The sequence below is a fragment of the Drosophila suzukii genome, chromosome 3, assembly GCF_043229965.1.
Source record: "Drosophila suzukii chromosome 3, CBGP_Dsuzu_IsoJpt1.0, whole genome shotgun sequence".
NCBI lineage: Eukaryota > Metazoa > Arthropoda > Insecta > Diptera > Drosophilidae > Drosophila > Drosophila suzukii.
In genome coordinates, this window is record NC_092082.1 from 12,251,747 (window position 1) to 12,269,443 (window position 17,697).

The following is a 17,697-nucleotide window of genomic DNA, read 5'->3' on the forward strand; positions in this document are numbered from 1 at the left end:
AATGAGGGTCGGGGTTCAACGGCTGCAACCCTGTAAACAAGCCGCCACTAACAATATCACATGTCATCCAAGGATGAGACGGAACCGGAGGCAACTAATTAGTGTCTGCCGAAGAAAATCCCACAATATTCTATTTTGTAGTATGTGGGCGAAACGCAGTCAATATTGATGTGGCAGCCCGAGGAAAATTATCAAACTGAGACTGCAGATATTTTCCCATGGAAATGCTTTGAAATATTGGTACCACATGGGAATTTGTCTAGAGGAAACATTTGCACACTGACTGGCCGAACTTCTTTAGTTCGCCAGTGAAATCAAAGCCCGACAACAGGTGCAAGATAGACCAAATTTTTGGAGCCTGTGCATTTTGCTGTCCTCTTTTTTTTGGGTTTTGCATGGGAAGTGTAAACAAAACTGGCTAGGTTGTAGGTATATTTTGTGGGGGAGATGGTGCTATGGAGGGAATATGTGTAAGTAAGCTTTAATGGCCATGGTAACTGTTCGTATTCCGATCTGCCAGATGCATCCAGCAAGTTGTTGCGGTCCCTTGAATGCCAAAAGTACAAGAGGCGGGGGTGGTGAGCCCACAGACGGCATCGGATGTAGTTCAAATCCCAACAAAATTATTAATATGACTTTAGAGAGAGCGGGAACTGCTGCTGGGCTGCAGTGGTAGTACTATAGCCGAATACACCCCCTGCGGTTTCCAAGACAGCCGACGATGTATCTGCAGGATGCGTTTTCACTCCTGTCTGGGTCCAAATTATGCCTAAGCCCTACCAACTGCTAGACGAAAAATTATCTCAAATGCAGAGAGAAACATTTTTTATTTATCAGTTAACTAGGTGGATTTTAAATAATCTCTTTAGGTTCTTTAAAATATTGAACAAAAATAATTCGCCTTTAAAAGACAGATAGGTTTTTGTAAAAAAAAATTATTTTAATCTTATTATAAAATTATTATATATCTGTGATAGAAATATATTAAATTTATTTTTAAGCAACTGCAAAAAGGATTCCTAAACTTTTGATCCTAGTCAATCTTTCAATAAAGATACATTTTGCTTTAAAAAGAATTTTTATATTGAAGATTAAAATGGTAAAAATTAATCAAACTGATATTGTATCTGGGCAAAGTTTGCTTAGATGCAAATGATTTTGAAATTGAATGAAATTTTGGCTTATACCAACATGTATCTCTTATTTTCGTTTTTGTTAATAAAAATCTGGTTTTTAAAAATGGAAAGTGTAATATTTTTGGCAGTGCATATGTGAGTTTGAGATACTCGCATAGGGCTCTAAATTTGCTGCACATTATTTAGTTGTTTGAGGCGAGCGGCGTCTTTGTCTCCTCGCCCGACGATTCTGTTATCTGTTTGTGGTTACGGGATTACGGCTGCAAGGCCCACATCCAGGTGCATACTATATATCCATGGTATAAGTGCATATATATAGAGCAGTGGTCTTGAGCACTGCCACGCCCACAACTCGGTAAACGAAACCGCCTCAGCCTTTCAGCTGTGTTTGAACTTCTGCCGAGAGTTCGGACCCTGACTCTGTGCTGAACTTCAAGGTGAGTTGGGGCTTTAGTTTAGTTTCAGATTCAGCTGCATCTGCATCTGGAACATCGCCCAGCATTATCCCCACCTTGTTTACGCATTTGTGCTGCGATTTTTTTACCGCTCCTCGCCCTCAACAAGTTTATCGCAGCAACTCGCTCCGACTCTAATTTACATAACCACGCAAATTAGTTTTGCGTCTGCTGCAGTTTTTATCTGCTCCCAACTTTGTCACGACCCTCGCAGTGCGCCACGCCCCCTTGCTGAGACCGCCCACCGACAACGCAACTTAAATTTAGTTGCCAAAGTTATTTAAACTTTTCATACCCTTCTCGTTTGGGGCTGTGCAATTATGAGCCGGAGTTTGCCAGGAAGGAAGTTAAGTTGAAATCTTCAGGTGTTAAATGTGAAAGCTTCAGTTTGGAATCTCCGCCCTAAAACTTCCTTTTTGAATGTTTGGGAAAGACTTTTAACTTTAATGACGAACTGTAAAGGAGAACGCCCAAAAAAGATATAAAAAAGACTATATTGCCACGAAATATATTAACATTTCAATGTTTTTTTATTAATAGTCTTGAGTTCCTATATACTGAACTCTTTAAAAATGTGACATAATATGTAAAGATACATTTTTATATCTAGAAATTCTACATAACCAATTGGCTGGAAAAACAGTTTAATTTTTTCATTTGAAATATTTTTCTTAGTTACTCCCAAGCACCATATTTTTGTACGGTACATTCTTTAGAATATATATTCTTTAAAAAGAGTATAATCCTTCTAGCTTGAACTAACTTGTTTTTCTCATTTTTATTTCACTCTTTAGTAGATCCACAATTTTTTATTTCATTTTTTTTTTACTTTTTGAAAACTGAATTTCATGAAACTTTTTTGGCTGCTGCACCGCGCCCGCAATTTTAATAGACACAGACCCCTTCACCTGTCGGCTGGGCTGAGGATGGGGGAGGGGGTCTTGTCTCGTAGTTAAGACAACAATTCATTTAACATAGAAGCAGACTTCCAGCCTCAAACTCCCCCCGCCAAAACTTCACGTCCCCTGCTAACTCGCTCCTTTTTTCGGAAAAGTTTACTAATGGCCCCCTGGCAGGAGGCACAGTGGTTGGAAAAGCGTTTGCGAAGAGTGCTTATGGTAGATAAAAATGGCACTTGGTGGCTAAGCTCTGTCATTGTACTGCCTTGCCGAAGGAGTTGATTGCGGGCTGGCTTCACTGTACCGGTTGGCCATTGTGCCACAAGTTTTATATGGGTTTATTGTGGGCCTTCCAAAAACAACTGATTGGCAGCCCAGCCAAGGAAAGTTTATATTATTAATGTGCTCCTGAGTTGGGGGGCTGAAAAGGGGTGCTGTTCTGAAACGCGGGTTGCCTTCAGTCGGGCTTCAAATTATGCCTGTTTTCGACAGCCCAGCTAATTGCATTTTTCGCAAATTATAAACAAATAGATTTAGCAACCCAGATATGGAGACTGACGAGATATGATATTCTGCAGAGGAAAACCAACAAGTATTTTAATAATTTCTAAAATGTTTTTCATTTAATTGAACAACCTGACAGTTGAAATATCAAAATAATATTTCTGACATTTTAGCTAAGTGATTTGATATTTTAAAAAATATTTTAGTAGTAGCAGCAGAGAATTTATCCCTAAAATGTACCTTACCTTCTTTATCAAAATTTGATAGGTTTTTAAAGATTTTTCAAGAATAGAAATTGTTGTGCATGGTAAATTTAATATTAAATTAAATATTTTACGATTTTGTAAGTATTAAATAATATATAAGCAGTCGTTAGGTTTTTTTTTCTGTGTCGTGGCACATTTGCGGTCAGGGGATGCCATTAGCGGATCCAAAACCACTTTTGGGTTCAAAAGGGACCCGAATCGGGTGCAGACTTTAAATAGAAATGTTTCCTGCAATTTGGCAAAGGCGGATCCAAATCAGGTTGCAGGTTGCAACGACGACGACGACGAGGCTGGCGGAAGTTATTTTTGGAACGTGCAACAGAAAATGTTGCAAATTGAAAGAAAAGTCAGAGGCGACCCCGCCCCCTCTGGCCTGACCCCCATTTTCCGTGGCCCAGTGCCCCGCTTTCCCCCCTATCCACACCCCCTTCTGCCCCCACACAACCATATGCTTTTGTGTATTTCCTTCTCGTATTTGGCTGCTATTGCTAACATTTTTTTTTTCGGGCTCTGCGTTCTAAGCGATTTTCAGCGATTTTCTTTGCAAGTTTTTCCGAGAGTATGTATCCATGCGTGTACTTAAAGTTGTCTATTTGCTAGTTGTTGTTACTACTGTTAATGTTGTCTGGCTGTGTGTTTTGTGTGCCAAGAGCTGCATTGAAAATGAAAATGTTCGCACAGTTTTCCGCACAGTTGCATTTTCACTATGCAGCCGCTTGGCGCGGCTCAGTTACTTGATATGGGTTCTCCCCCACACTCCGCCCCACACCCCCTGGAAAACCCTGATTTTTTTTTCGCTGCCTGCAATTTTCTTTTGATTTTTTTCGCCGCCCCTTTTCTTTGTTTGTGTGTGTGTGTGTGTCGCCCTCTGTTTTTCCTGCTGCTGCACCCATCTTTAGTATCTTGTTGTTTCTATGCTTATCTACTCAGTCGTGCGCTTTGTGCTTCTCAGGATTTTTCCCCCGATTTTCCCCCCGATTTTCCTCCTGATTTTCCTTCTGATTTTCCCATTTTAAATGCGCTATCTGATTTTTTGTTCGGCTCATGCAGCATTCAAAAGCTTGTGACGGAGTTAAAAGTTGAGATTCGAAATGGGGCAGGTCGCACATGTGACTGGTTGTATGGGGAGGGATGTGAGTTGGTTTTCTAAAAGGAGCCGGATGAATACTGAAGGACATCAATTTTCAATGCTCTCCATAGAGGCCAAAGGAAGATATATAGAGATTGCTGGCTGGCTGGGTGGGCGAAACATTTGGCAAATGAATCTTCCTAGTTGCTGGATAATTATGACAAATAACCAAGTAAACGGCATAAGTAAGTAATGCGATAAGAATTTCTGATAAGCTCTCGACTTTGCCCCCGCTGTGGCAATTAGCACACAAACATGAATCACCCGAGTACATACATATATATATAGAGTTGCATGGGTTCAGGACTCGCAGGACTCTTAGGACCTGCAGCTCCAGCTGCTCCTGCCACGCCCCCTTAATCCGTCCAGCACCATTCATGCAACTAATTTGATTTTTTTTTCCCTCCTCTTAGCCTGAAAAGCAAGCTTACTCGAATGGCGGAGGGCAGCAGAAAAATATTTTCATTAGACATTTTGTAAATATGAGCAGCTTTCGTCGGGGATTTCAACTTAAAGCAATGGGAAATGGGGAAATCATTTCGAATAGGAGCAGCTCCTTCGAATTCAACCCGTATAAAGCCAGTTGGAAGGGGGCAAATAGATGGTGCATCTGCTGCCAGAAACGACGACGATGATACGACGCTTTTCCCGCGGCAGCAACAATTTCATCCAATTATGGCAAAGTCCAAATGCGCTTGTAGGAAAATCAGAAATTTAAACATATTTGCTTGGGGAACCAGACGACGACGAGAAGAAATGGGGATTTATTTCATAGAAAAACGTTAAACAAAGTTAATGTGAATTCCTTTTTTGTAAGCGACATTGTAACCCTATTAAATAATTATATTCCCTTGTATTTATAATTTGATATTTATTAAATTGCTTTTTGATACCTTTGTAAAATATAGGTTTTTTCAAATTAACTTTTAAAATACTTTAATCTGTTTTTCTTAAAAAATGTATTCGTAATTTAATATTCGTCAAAGTACTCTTCGATTATCTTGAAAAATAAAGGGTTCTCAAAACTCAATTATAAAATAATTACCACTGAGGAAGAATTTTTATTTAGTTTCAAAGCGTAAACTTATTTTATTACAACTCTTCTTGACCAATTTAATCATAAATCCAGTGGCGCAAATCGACTCTTGCCTTAGAAATTAACCCCTGCAGGACTCCAGCTGAAGCACCATAGACTCCAGCCCAACTACACTCCACTTGAAGCCGGCAATCTAATTTAAGTAAATGCTTTTCCACACTTCTCATTGCAGCTCCTCTAACGAGTCCCCGGCGATTGTCTCGTCCTCCGCACCAGCACACTCCGCATTTCCCAGCCGGTTTTTCCAGCTCTGCCGCTTTGCCAGAGGCTTTCGGGTAAGTCCCCAGCTGAAAGATACATTTTTGATTACCCCCGAGCTGCAATTGTTCGTCGGCATCGACGGGATACAGATACACACCTTTTCCTTTCGCTTTTAATTACTGGGGCGAGGCGGTGGCGGTGGCAAGGTGCGCTCGCCCTGTTTCCCATCCCCAGTTCGAGGACTTTAACAGTTCATAATTAAATGAAAATTCTGCCGTATTATTTCGAGCGTAAATTTGAAGAGTGTGTGTGGGAAATTTTTCGAGATTTCGCACATGTTCAGCACTTGCCACTGGACGAGTCGTGGACTCGTAAATATTCATTACAGTTCCGTATGTTCCACGAATCGCTACTTTCTCGGCTATTTGCATAAAGTTGCCGAAAGTGAATTTGTTTTCTCTCTTTTTCCTCGGCTGCATTCTTAATTAGGCAGCATAGCTGCTGACCTTGGGGTGGGTTTTCCTCCACAGTGGGTGGTTGGGCATTTGGCTTTCGTTTTTATGGAACCGCTGCAGCTGTTCCCAGGCCAAAACTACAGACAACACAAATCTGGGCTCAGCTCTTCCTTTGAGTGGCAGCGGAAATCGCATAAAAATGGTGGTATTATTAGGATAGGATGTGAGTAGGGGCGGGACGGGGCGGTGCGGGGCGTGGCAAGGCTCATCAATGATATTAAGCGTCCTTAATCCTTTTACTCGCCGCGCTTCACTTCATTTGCCAAGGCGACGCAGACATCGAGTACGCCCTCTGGATAAAGGACATGGGCCCTGCACTTGTTGGAGCCCGTTAGAACTCTTTGTGGCGCCTCCACTGGAGGCCGGATAAGCTGCACCCACTCTTCACATAGGAATAGCAGCCTTTGTCCGCCTTTCGGTGGGTGCACTGGGAGAAAATCTCATATTTGTATAGCTAATTTCATTGAAATAGGAAATGCGTGGGTTAAATAGTAAAATATCATTGTGATTCATTTTTTTTAATTATAAACCATTTAAATTAAATAATGTTATGTGATAAGATAGCTTAGGACTTTATTATTGCAATAGGTAGATTCTACTAAATATATCTAAATACCTTCCATGGATTATATGTTAGATTAGATTATTAGATGCTTATTCGTATACTCCTATTTTAATATTTTAACTAAAATAATTTGTATGGTTTTTGACACTTTTAAGTAATACATAATAGTATTTTAATAGTCTTATATTTGATAAGTTAGATTAATCTTTTGTTCATGGTTGATTTAATTAGGATCTTTCAATCTTTCAGATTGTATCATACAGGTTTTTTAACAATATTATTTTTTTATTTAGAAAATTATTTCAATCATTAAAAATGTGCGTGAACTATTGTATTGGGCTTAAAAACTTATACAATACCTTAAATCTTTATAATATTTGTATGAAAAGGGCTGTCTTTACTTATACGGAAAACTGATAAATCTGTTTATATACAGTCCCATTTCCATATAATCCCCAAGCTTTATATCATTTAATTATTTTGTAATTTTCGTATAGGCCAGTGATTGTGTTACAATTTTCCTAGTGTGCCTGGGGAGGCACAGCTACAGGCACTCATAACTTTGGCGGCGCCTTTGGTGACGCGAATGCGTTTAGAAAAACTTTCTACAACTTTAAGCCGCTTAGCAGCTTTGTGCTCTCAGCACGCGCCTCTGACTTCGTCCTGCGATCCTTACTCCGCATTTTCCTCCCAGGATTCAGGCTCCATTTCCACTTCCACTTCCATCCAAAGCTCCCCGGGCTGCCCAGTTGCATCGGTCAGCGGCGTTGGCGGCGTTGGTGTAAAATTCCGACACTTTCCTGGACGAAAGTAAGGCCATTAATTTTATTAAACTGGGTGGAAAACTTTGTTTACTTGTTTTCCCGTGCACGTGGCAGAAAAATGCAACATAAGTAAGAGTGTGTAAAACCAATTATGAACATGTTTTCCACAGACTAACAAAAAATCTCTTGATGAAATCCAAAGCTACCGAAAATTAAATAAACGAGTTATTTTCCAGAGTGAAGTCACAAGTTTTGATGGCTGCACTTTGCGAGAATGACTAATGAATCGTTGTTGTCTGAAGTGAGAGTGCAAGTATTTACTTGGATTTTATATTTTATTTTAAAATATATTTTGACAGGGAAAATATCTTAGAAATAAAAACAATATTTTACAACAAAATTAGGTAAGAATAAAGACTTTAAAATAATCTAGCATACAGGACATACAAAAATACATATCTCTCAAACAAGGCTGTATAATTTATTTTCGCCAATAAGATTAAATTCAAACGAAGTTGCTAACCGAAGGAGTATTTATTGCATTTCCGAAGAGCCTTTCAGATATCGAGTTAAAGTTGTGAATTCCTGATGAATTCAGGAAGTTGAGAACTTAATTGCTCAAAAGTTAGACACCAGCCACCCGAACACTCCACACCCCCGCCAAAAAGTGTGCCTAACAACTACAACACAGAGGCACAACAAATAACAAACAACAAACAAGGAACAACATACACAAAACACACATCTGATGGGTATCCTTTTTAGTTATGAGTGTGTGTGTGGTCCAAGGGAGAATTCTACAGATGCCGCGCATTGTTCGGGGGCAACCTTTTTTCGGGCCCTTTGATTTATTGGCATCCCCGGGCCAACGCCTTAAATATTTCGCCCTCATTCCCCCCCTCGCCAAATCACCGAGGGTTGGTTGAATGCTTTGACCAGTTGCTCGGATGATTCCATTCCTTGGCCCCCATTCGATGTGCGGTTCTTCTGCCGTTTGGCTATCCAAATCACGCTTATTGAATTTCATTTTTATACCGGCCTGCTCCTTTTTTGTTGCGTTATTAATGGGCCGCCAACCCCACTCGTCGATTAAAGCAAAAAAAAACTTTGGGTGAGCTGTCAAAAGAAATATTTTAAATCACTTGCGTACCCAGAAAATCCCATCGTGGCCCATATATAATAATTTTGCCACTCTAGATGGGGGCAGATGTGTTTTATTAAACATTTTCCGATACGAAGGCTGCACACTGCATAAGCAGCGATTTATTTTATGTCTTCTGGGTGATTTTCCTTTTAGGCTTTACTTTGATGTTTGCCGATCTGTGAAATATGAGTGGACCGTAGTTAAGCTTAAGCTTTCACCCATTTTGGAATGTATTTTTGTATTTTTGGTTGAATATGTATGTATGTATTCCACTTGTTTTGCAATTAAACGCGGTGCAAAACGGCGGCTGCAACAGGTGCATGGCACGCATCACGTATACGCCCCGTGGGCTGCGTGCGTGTTTTATTTATGGGGAATCCCCCTTACAACCCCCTCCCCCCTTAAATGCAATAAGCAAATGAGCGAACAACGAACGAGCCAAGCGGCAGCAGCCAAAAAAGCCTCAAGAAAATGACGTTGCACGCACACGACGTTGAAAAGTCATTAAGTACAAATGACGTTGCTCACTGCAAAAAGCCTTTTTCCAGGGGGGGCGTGGCAGTGGGCGGTAAAATTGGGGGGAGGGGGTGCGGGAGCTCAGGTTGCAGCCGTAATTGCAGCACGTTTGAGCACAGCTAACTGCATATTGAGTAATGCCCGCGAGCAAACGACAACGATGGCAGCAGGATTGGTAGCAAGGACGAAAAAGGGTTGAGAAATGGGTCCTCGAATTGGGTGGGGATTGGATTGCCGGGTGTTCTGGGCGAAGCGAAGGCTGTTGCAACGTTTGCCTTGCATTATTTATGACAAAGCGGGCACCAAATTAAGACCCACTGGAAACCAGGCAAGTCGAGCAGAAGTGCTCGATTCGGAAAAAGGGCCCGCGACGGTGGTATATTCGTATCATTAATTTAAAGCTTGATTTATACATTTTTAGGGCAGTCTCTAATAAGGCTTTAGGCCTTCAAAATAGGCACACTTCTATTGGGGTATTATAAAAAAGGTAAATTATTTTTGTAGGTTTATATGGCGCTATGGTAATAAAATATATATACATTTGTATATAAAAAATTGTTCTCCATAGTTTTATTTTTTAACATTTTAATAAGTATAGTACAGTCCTTATATAATGCCTATAAAAAGGGAAGTTAGTTTTTTAGCAATCAATAAAATATTTTTTAAGACCCCATAAGTCTTCTGAATTGGTTTTAATATATTTCTTTATATTAAGACATTTTTTTTGTGTATTGTCAAGGAACCAGTTAAGGACCTTTCCTCTCCAGTTACCTTTTGCGCAGCCCTGAAATCGTAGCTGTGCCTATGCCGTCGACATCTCAGGATCCCAGGATGCGAGGAGCCATGGGCCCTTGAGTGTGCGGTTGACTCCAGGTAGGGAACCTGTGTGTTCGAGTGCCGGCTCTTATTTACTTCGCGTAATTTAATATTATGCCATGGCAACGATGACGAACATGTCGTGCATCCACTGAAGGCATAAATAATCTGTTGCACGGGGAAATGTCGTGAGTGGGTATCAGGACGTGGCTCCATTTGCTTTTTGATAAGCCCCGCTTAATTAATTCCAGCTTTAAGCAACATGGGCGCCAATCGCTTTTGGCCAAAAAGTCAACTGGCGAATTGGGCAGTTGACACTTGTCGATAAACCCGTCCATCCGTCCATTCGTCCCGTTGTCCAAATCAATTAGGAACCTTTCACGTTAATCGCGCCATATATCAGGCTCGCCCTATCTCTTTCTATCCACCTCTGGCTATCCCGCTCTAATCCCAATCCCCTCGAGGGCTGTAAACGATACCCAGATCTTGACAAAAGGGCCCGAAAAGGTCGATGACAGGCGGCGGAAGTCGGCAGGGGAAAAAAAGGACAAATCAGCACGCGACATTTTTCGCGCGTTGTTGCTGGTCCTGGATTTTTTTCCCTTTTTTTGTATTCCTGGGCTAATGAAGGACCCAAAAGGAGCAGAACAAAAGGCGTGAAAGTCAACGAAACCAAAGCCAAAGTGTTAAAGTACGATAAAAAGATTAAAGTGCACAAACAAACACACGCCAGACACTGAAAGAAAAAAGTTAATGTAACATCCGCAGGCAAATTGAGATAACAGCCAGGAATACCCCAAACAAAGACAAATAAGTAAAAAAAAAGAGGGACATTTTCGGGGAGGAAATCTCAGCAGGACTAGGCAATTGCTAATAGAAAATCGGATCAGATTAGATTTAATGCGGCGACGGCTAATTTCTGGGTGATTTCTCATCGAAACGGGAAAGTGCCAGGACTAAGGACTCAGGACTCAACCCCCTTTTCGAATCTTTGGCGCCATCGCTCCAAAGCAACGGAGAGCTGTCAGCGGCAATACGCCGGCAATGACAGCTAAACAAATGACACAAATGCGGTGGATGTCTGTATGGGGTAGGGTTTTTGGGGCTGGGGGGTAGGGGGTTGCTAGGCTGTCAGAACCACACACACACAGATGGATATATGAGAACAGCCGAGTATCCGTTATCCACCAGCAAACTGCGAGCGCTGAACGGCGAGCGTCATCAACATTTCCGCTTCCGGCTGTTTATGCTAAAAGTATGGCGACGACAACGCCACTGATGGGTGGGTGGAGATCGGGGTGGAGATGGAAATGCCCTCCCGCTGAGCTGTCAGACGCCTTGGCTGCCACCGGATTTTCTGCTTTTTTTGCTGCCTTCTAGATGAGCAGGCATCTATCATGTTGGGCCCAACTTTCGCCCAGAGTTCGGCAGCTCCCCAGTGCTAACTAAGGCCGTCAAACTACAGGAAACTATTGATTAGGCGGCAATCTGGCAGAGCAGTCGCTGTGATTCTCGCCCTCGAATTATTCATCGGAACTGCACTTCAAGATGTTATAACTTGAGTTATTGGGTCCGGATTTAGGCGTGGGCAACCTCTATGAGTTTGTGGTCAAATTCTCTAATAATCTACATTCAAATATTTATTTTGAGCATGGGTCAAATTTTTAAACCATTTTCATGTTCGATTTTTCCGTAATTCCAATGACTTTCAGAATGGGATCCAAAAACTGCACTTCTTGATTCCATAACTTGAGTTATATAAGCCCGATTTTTAAGTGGGATACCTCTATGAGTTTGTGTTGGAATTCTCTAATGTTCTACATTCAAATACTCCCTTTAAAAGAGGGTCAAAATTTTAGCCCATTTTCATGTTCGATTTTCCAGTAATTCCAATGGCTTTCAGAATGGGACCCCAAAACTGCACTTCTAGATTCCATAACTTTAGTAATTTTATTCCGATTTCGAAGTTTGATACCTCTATGAGTTTGTGGTTGAATTCTCTAACATTCCACATTTAAATATTCCTTTTGAAAGAGGGTCTAAATTTTACCCCATTTTCATGTTCGATTTTTCCGTAATTCCAATGGAATGGGACCCCAAAACTGCACTTATAGATTCCATAACTTTAGTAATTTTATTTCGATTTTGAAGTTTGATACCTCTATGAGTTTGTGGTTGAATTTTCTAACATTTCACATTTAAATATTCCCTTTGAAAGAGGGTCTAAATTTTAGCCCATATTCATGTTCGATTTTTCCGTAATTCCAATATATTTCAGAATGGGGCCCCAAAACTGCATTTCTAGATTCCGTAACTTTAGTAATTTTATTCCGATTTTGAAGTTTGATACCTCTATGAGTTTGTGGTTGAATTCTCTAACATTTCACATTTAAATATTCCCTTTGAAAGGGGGTCTAAATTTTAGCCCATTTTCATGTTCGATTTTTCCGTAATTCCAATATATTTCAGAATGGGGACCCAAAACTGCATTTCTAGATTCCGTAACTTTAGTAATTTTATTCCGATTTTGAAGTTTGATACCTCTATGAGTTTGTGGTTGAATTTTCTAACATTTCACATTTAAATATTCCCTTTGAAAGAGGGTCTAAATTTTAGCCCATTTTCATGTTCGATTTTTCCGTAATTCCAATATATTTCAGAATGGGGACCCAAAACTGCATTTCTAGATTCCGTAACTTTAGTAATTTTATTCCGATTTTGAAGTTTGATACCTCTATGAGTTTGTGGTTGAATTCTCTAACATTTCACATTTAAATATTCCCTTTGAAAGAGGGTCTAAATTTTAGCCCATATTCATGTTCGATTTTTCCGTAATTCCAATATATTTCAGAATGGGGCCCCAAAACTGCATTTCTAGATTCCGTAACTTTAGTAATTTTATTCCGATTTTGAAGTTTGATACCTCTATGAGTTTGTGGTTGAATTTTCTAACATTTCACATTTAAATATTCCCTTTGAAAGAGGGTCTAAATTTTAGCCCATATTCATGTTCGATTTTTCCGTAATTCCAATATATTTCAGAATGGGGCCCCAAAACTGCATTTCTTGATTCCGTAACTTTAGTAATTTTATTCCGATTTTGAAGTTTGATACCTCTATGAGTTTGTGGTTGAATTTTCTAACATTTCACATTTAAATATTCCCTTTGAAAGAGGGTCTAAATTTTAGCCCATATTCATGTTCGATTTTTCCGTAATTCCAATATATTTCAGAATGGGGCCCCAAAACTGCATTTCTAGATTCCGTAACTTTAGTAATTTTATTCCGATTTTGAAGTTTGATACCTCTATGAGTTTGTGGTTGAATTTTCTAACATTTCACATTTAAATATTCCCTTTGAAAGAGGGTCTAAATTTTAGCCCATATTCATGTTCGATTTTTCCGTAATTCCAATATATTTCAGAATGGGGCCCCAAAACTGCATTTCTAGATTCCGTAACTTTAGTAATTTTATTCCGATTTTGAAGTTTGATACCTCTATGAGTTTGTGGTTGAATTTTCTAACATTTCACATTTAAATATTCCCTTTGAAAGAGGGTCTAAATTTTAGCCCATATTCATGTTCGATTTTTCCGTAATTCCAATATCTTTCAGAATGGGACCCCAAAACTGCACTTCTAGATTCCATAACTTTAGTAATTTTACTCAGATTTTGAAGTTTTATACCTCTATGAGTTTGTGGTTGAATTCTCTAACATTCCACATTTAAATATTCCCTTTGAGAGAGGGTCTAAATTTTAGCCCGTTTCGATTTTTCCGTAATTTCAATGGCTTTCAGAATGGGACCCCAAAACTGCACTTCTAGATTCCATAACTTTAGTAACTTTACTCAGATTTTGAAGTTTGATACTTCTATGAGTTTGTGGTTAAATTCTCTAACGTTCCACATTTAAATATTCCCTTTGAAAGAGGGTCTAAATTTTAGCCCATTTTAATGTTCGATTTTTCCGTAATTCCAATATCTTTCAGAATGGGACCCCAAATCTGCACTTCTAGATTCCGTAACTTTAGTAAATTTATTCCGATTTTGAAGTCTGATACCTCTTTGAGTTTGTGGTTGAATTCTCTAACATATCACATTTAAATATTCCCTTTGAAAGAGGGTCTAAATTTTAGCCCATTTTCATGTTCGATTTTTCCGTAATTCCAATATCTTTCAGAATGGGACCCCAAAACTGCACTTCTAGATTCCGTAACTTTAGTAAATTTATTCCGATTTTGAAGTCTGATACCTCTTTGAGTTTGTGGTTGAATTCTCTAACATATCACATTTAAATATTCCCTTTGAAAGAGGGTCTAAATTTTAGCCCATTTTAATGTTCGATTTTTCCGCAATTCCAATGGCTTTCAGAGTGGTACCCCAAAACTGCACTTCTAAACTTTATAACTTTAGTAATTTTATTCCGATTTTGAAGTTTGATACCTCTATGAGTTTGTGGTTGAATTCTCTAATATTCCACATTTAAATATTCCTTTTGAAAGAGGGTCTAAATTTTAGCCCATTTTCATGTTCGATTTTTCCGCAATTCCAATGGCTTTCAGAATGGGACCCCAAAACTGCACTTCTAAGTCCCATAACTTTAGTAATTTTATTCCGATTTTGAAGTTTGATGCCTCTATGAGTTTGTGGTTGAATTCTTTAACATTCTACATTTGAATATTCCTTTTAAAAGAGGGTCAGAATTTTAGCCCATTTTCATGTTCGATTTTTCCGTAAATCCAGAATGGTAACCCAAAGCTGCACTTCTAGATTCCATAACTTGAGTTCTAAGATCCCGATTTAGACAAGGGATACCTCTATGGATTTGTGGTTGAGCCCTCTAATATTCTGTTTTAAAATATTTATTTTTAACGAAGGTCCCATTTTAGACCCACTTTAATGTTTGATAGGATCCCAGAACTGTACATCTGCTTGGTTTAGGCTTTGCCATTTTTTTAATACTTTATCTCAATGATTTTGTAACTAGATTCTAAATATAATGAACCAAAAAAGAGTCCAACAATAAGACAAAACAATCAAGCATCCATTAAAACAATCTTAATTAAATGCGAAGCAAATAAATCAAGGAGGCACTTCAAAGCCATTGGTGGCAGGAACCTCGGTTCCGCTTTGGCTTTTGAAGCTGTAACCAGACGGCAAAGGACACGGCCAAGGAAGTGCCAGCTATCAATCACAATGTGCTCACACAGATACACTCACTCACGCACACACAGAGACAAACAGGGGGAAATGAAATAATTATGCTTAGCTGGCAATCCCGTTGCCATAGAGGTCCTTTCGGGGGTCCCGGGTCCTTGGAGCGTCCTTTGGCGCTCTGGTTTCATTTACATGATGATGACATCTCTGCTTATAAATAATTACACACACGCACTGCGATGTTGTCGCATACATTTTGATATTTAATTTTTATGTTTTTGTTATCTGCCAGGCAAAAGGTAAATATTCCTAGCTTGTTCCTTTGGTTCCTTTGGTTTGCTGGCGTATTTTTACATATTTATGAGTGGCACAGACGACTGTTTCCCCGGGGGGAATAAATGCAGGGTAGCGCGGGGGTAGCGCTGCTGGCTCTTCCAACTAATTGAAAACTAAAATGTCAATGGCAATCTCATCATCCGCCAGCCAGGATCATTCTGTTCGACCAGACACGCCACTCACTCGCCGCCCGGGGTTATGAAATCTGCGCTTTAAATATGACAGGCAAAGGAAAAAAAGAGAAATACTGGATAAAGGGCAGGCAAACAGCCCGATTTTTGCAACTCCAACGCGGCTAAGCACATAAAACGGCTTTTCATTTCGAGGGCCGGGAATTGTATCCCCATCGCTTCGGGCTCCAGTCTCACAAACTCTATATAGTTCCGACCATATAGCCTTAACTCCATCTCCCAGGCTCTGGCTTCCGACCACGTTTGATCCTAATGTGCTGCTGTCATGGCCTGTCGACGTCAGCCGGACTCTCGCCGGCTATTTCGGGGATTAATGTCAATGTGAAAGGATTTTTCCTATGCATTGGAACTCAACTAGCGCCCTTCTCGCCCTGCTTCTAAGTAGCATTTCCATTCACAATCACTCAGAGAAATCGCTGGGGATTTTGGACATGAATTAAGAATACTATGTGGGGGGAGTAGGGGGATTCATTTAGGGAATTTATTTTTGAATAGATATAGGGATGTCAAAAATTCAAAACAATAAGTTTACAGTATAATGCTTAAATATAAATTATTTTTATTAATTCCATTCCCATTCACTCAGAACTATGGATCTTAGACTTGAATTAAAAATTTTATTAGTGATTTTGAATGGGTAAACCCATGCTATAAAATGCCTTAAATTGTTAAAATATAAATTATAATAAATAGATTTTTCTGGTACTAATTAAAAGCGCAATTAAAGTAAAAAGGAAACAACTGAGTTTTTTAAGAGTGTTTTCGTTTCGGCACCCTAGCAGTCCTGTCCAAAAACGTTAACAAAATCCAGCAGAAAACTTCCACACTCGCAGACACAAGTACCTACACTCGCTAACACGGAAAGGGGATAAAACCAGGGACCATGGCCAAAAAGGAGGAGCCCCTTATGGACGGGCCCAAGCGGATGAACCGCGAGTTGGCCCTGATGTTGGAGGACAAGCAGAACCTGCAGTTTCGCAATTTGTGGGTGGAGCCGAATAACATCTACAAGTGGTCTGGGTTGCTGATGCCTGTGGCTCCGCCTTATGACAAGGGCGCCTACAAAATGGAGATCGACTTTCCGCTGGACTATCCATTCAAGCCACCCCGCATCCACATAAATACGAAGATGTACCACTTAAATGTCAATGAACGTGGACAGATTTGTGTGCCTATTCTGGAGATCGAGCACTGGATCCCCACCACTCGGATAGACCAAGTCCTGCAGGTTCTGCTGGCCACCATCAACGATCCGCAGCCAGAAAATGCCTGGCACATGGAAATGGCCGGGGAATATCGTAATGATCCGGTCAGGTTCTTTAAGATGGCCGATGCCTGGGTCCAGAAGTACAGTGAACGCCGGCCTACCGAAGAGGAACTGGCTAAGTTTGCCCGTAAACGTAAAAAAGCGATGTCGAAGGATTAGAGGGTAGACTGTATATACCGATTCTAAGCTCTATATGTTATAGGTGATGAAAATTAAGTGGGTAAACATACTATGCCAGTCAGTAAATTAAAAAGTGTAAAAAAATATACTGTAATATATGAAGAGATTATAAAACGAGCTTTCAGAATAATGTTTTTATGACATATCATGTGATTATACTAAGCACACTGTTGGTGTGGAGGTAGAGAACAGGAAGAACTTTTTAAAATAATCGCAGCAAGAAAAGTATCAGACCGCTTCTCTAAAGATATGTAAAAGTATACATTTTTAAAGAATATTTATAAATCTCAAAAGGATATGCGAATGCGAAAAAACATAACAAACTTCCTAAGCAGTCATTCCTCTGATAATGGACTCACTAAATGTTTATTCCCTAACATGAAATAATAAACTCTATCGACTTTATTGAATGTAGAGGCTTAGCGCCTTTTATGCTCCATTCCCCGAACTCTATTAAAATCGCATTTGAATCTGGTATATTGCCCCAATCAACGCCCATTTATCGATATAATATATCCGCCGCCAATTGCTGGAAATTGAGTAGAGGGACTTTTTCGAT

The 17,697-nt window shown here is 39.9% G+C and overlaps 2 protein-coding genes across 3 annotated transcripts in view; both read left to right on the top strand.

Annotated features, from left to right (window-relative positions):
- Positions 1-17,697, top strand: part of Con (leucine rich repeat protein connectin) — a 151,478-nt gene that overhangs the window by 86,342 nt on the left and 47,439 nt on the right. For both annotated transcript variants that reach the window (XM_070995977.1, XM_070995979.1), the window contains one exon: positions 5,658-5,760. The gene's annotated coding sequence lies outside the window, so the exon portion shown is untranslated. The remainder of the gene's footprint in view (positions 1-5,657; positions 5,761-17,697) is intronic.
- LOC118877286 (ubiquitin-conjugating enzyme E2 L5) lies at positions 16,463-17,225 on the top strand. Its single transcript, XM_036815288.3, has one exon. The coding sequence runs from the start codon at positions 16,575-16,577 to the stop codon at positions 17,115-17,117; it is 543 nt and encodes a 180-aa protein (XP_036671183.1). The 5' UTR covers positions 16,463-16,574; the 3' UTR covers positions 17,118-17,225.

Excerpts from the sequence above, each read along its gene's own strand:
- LOC118877286 (XM_036815288.3), top strand. The coding sequence starts at position 16,575 with ATGGCCAAAAAGGAGGAGCCCCTTATGGACGGGCCCAAGCGGATGAAC.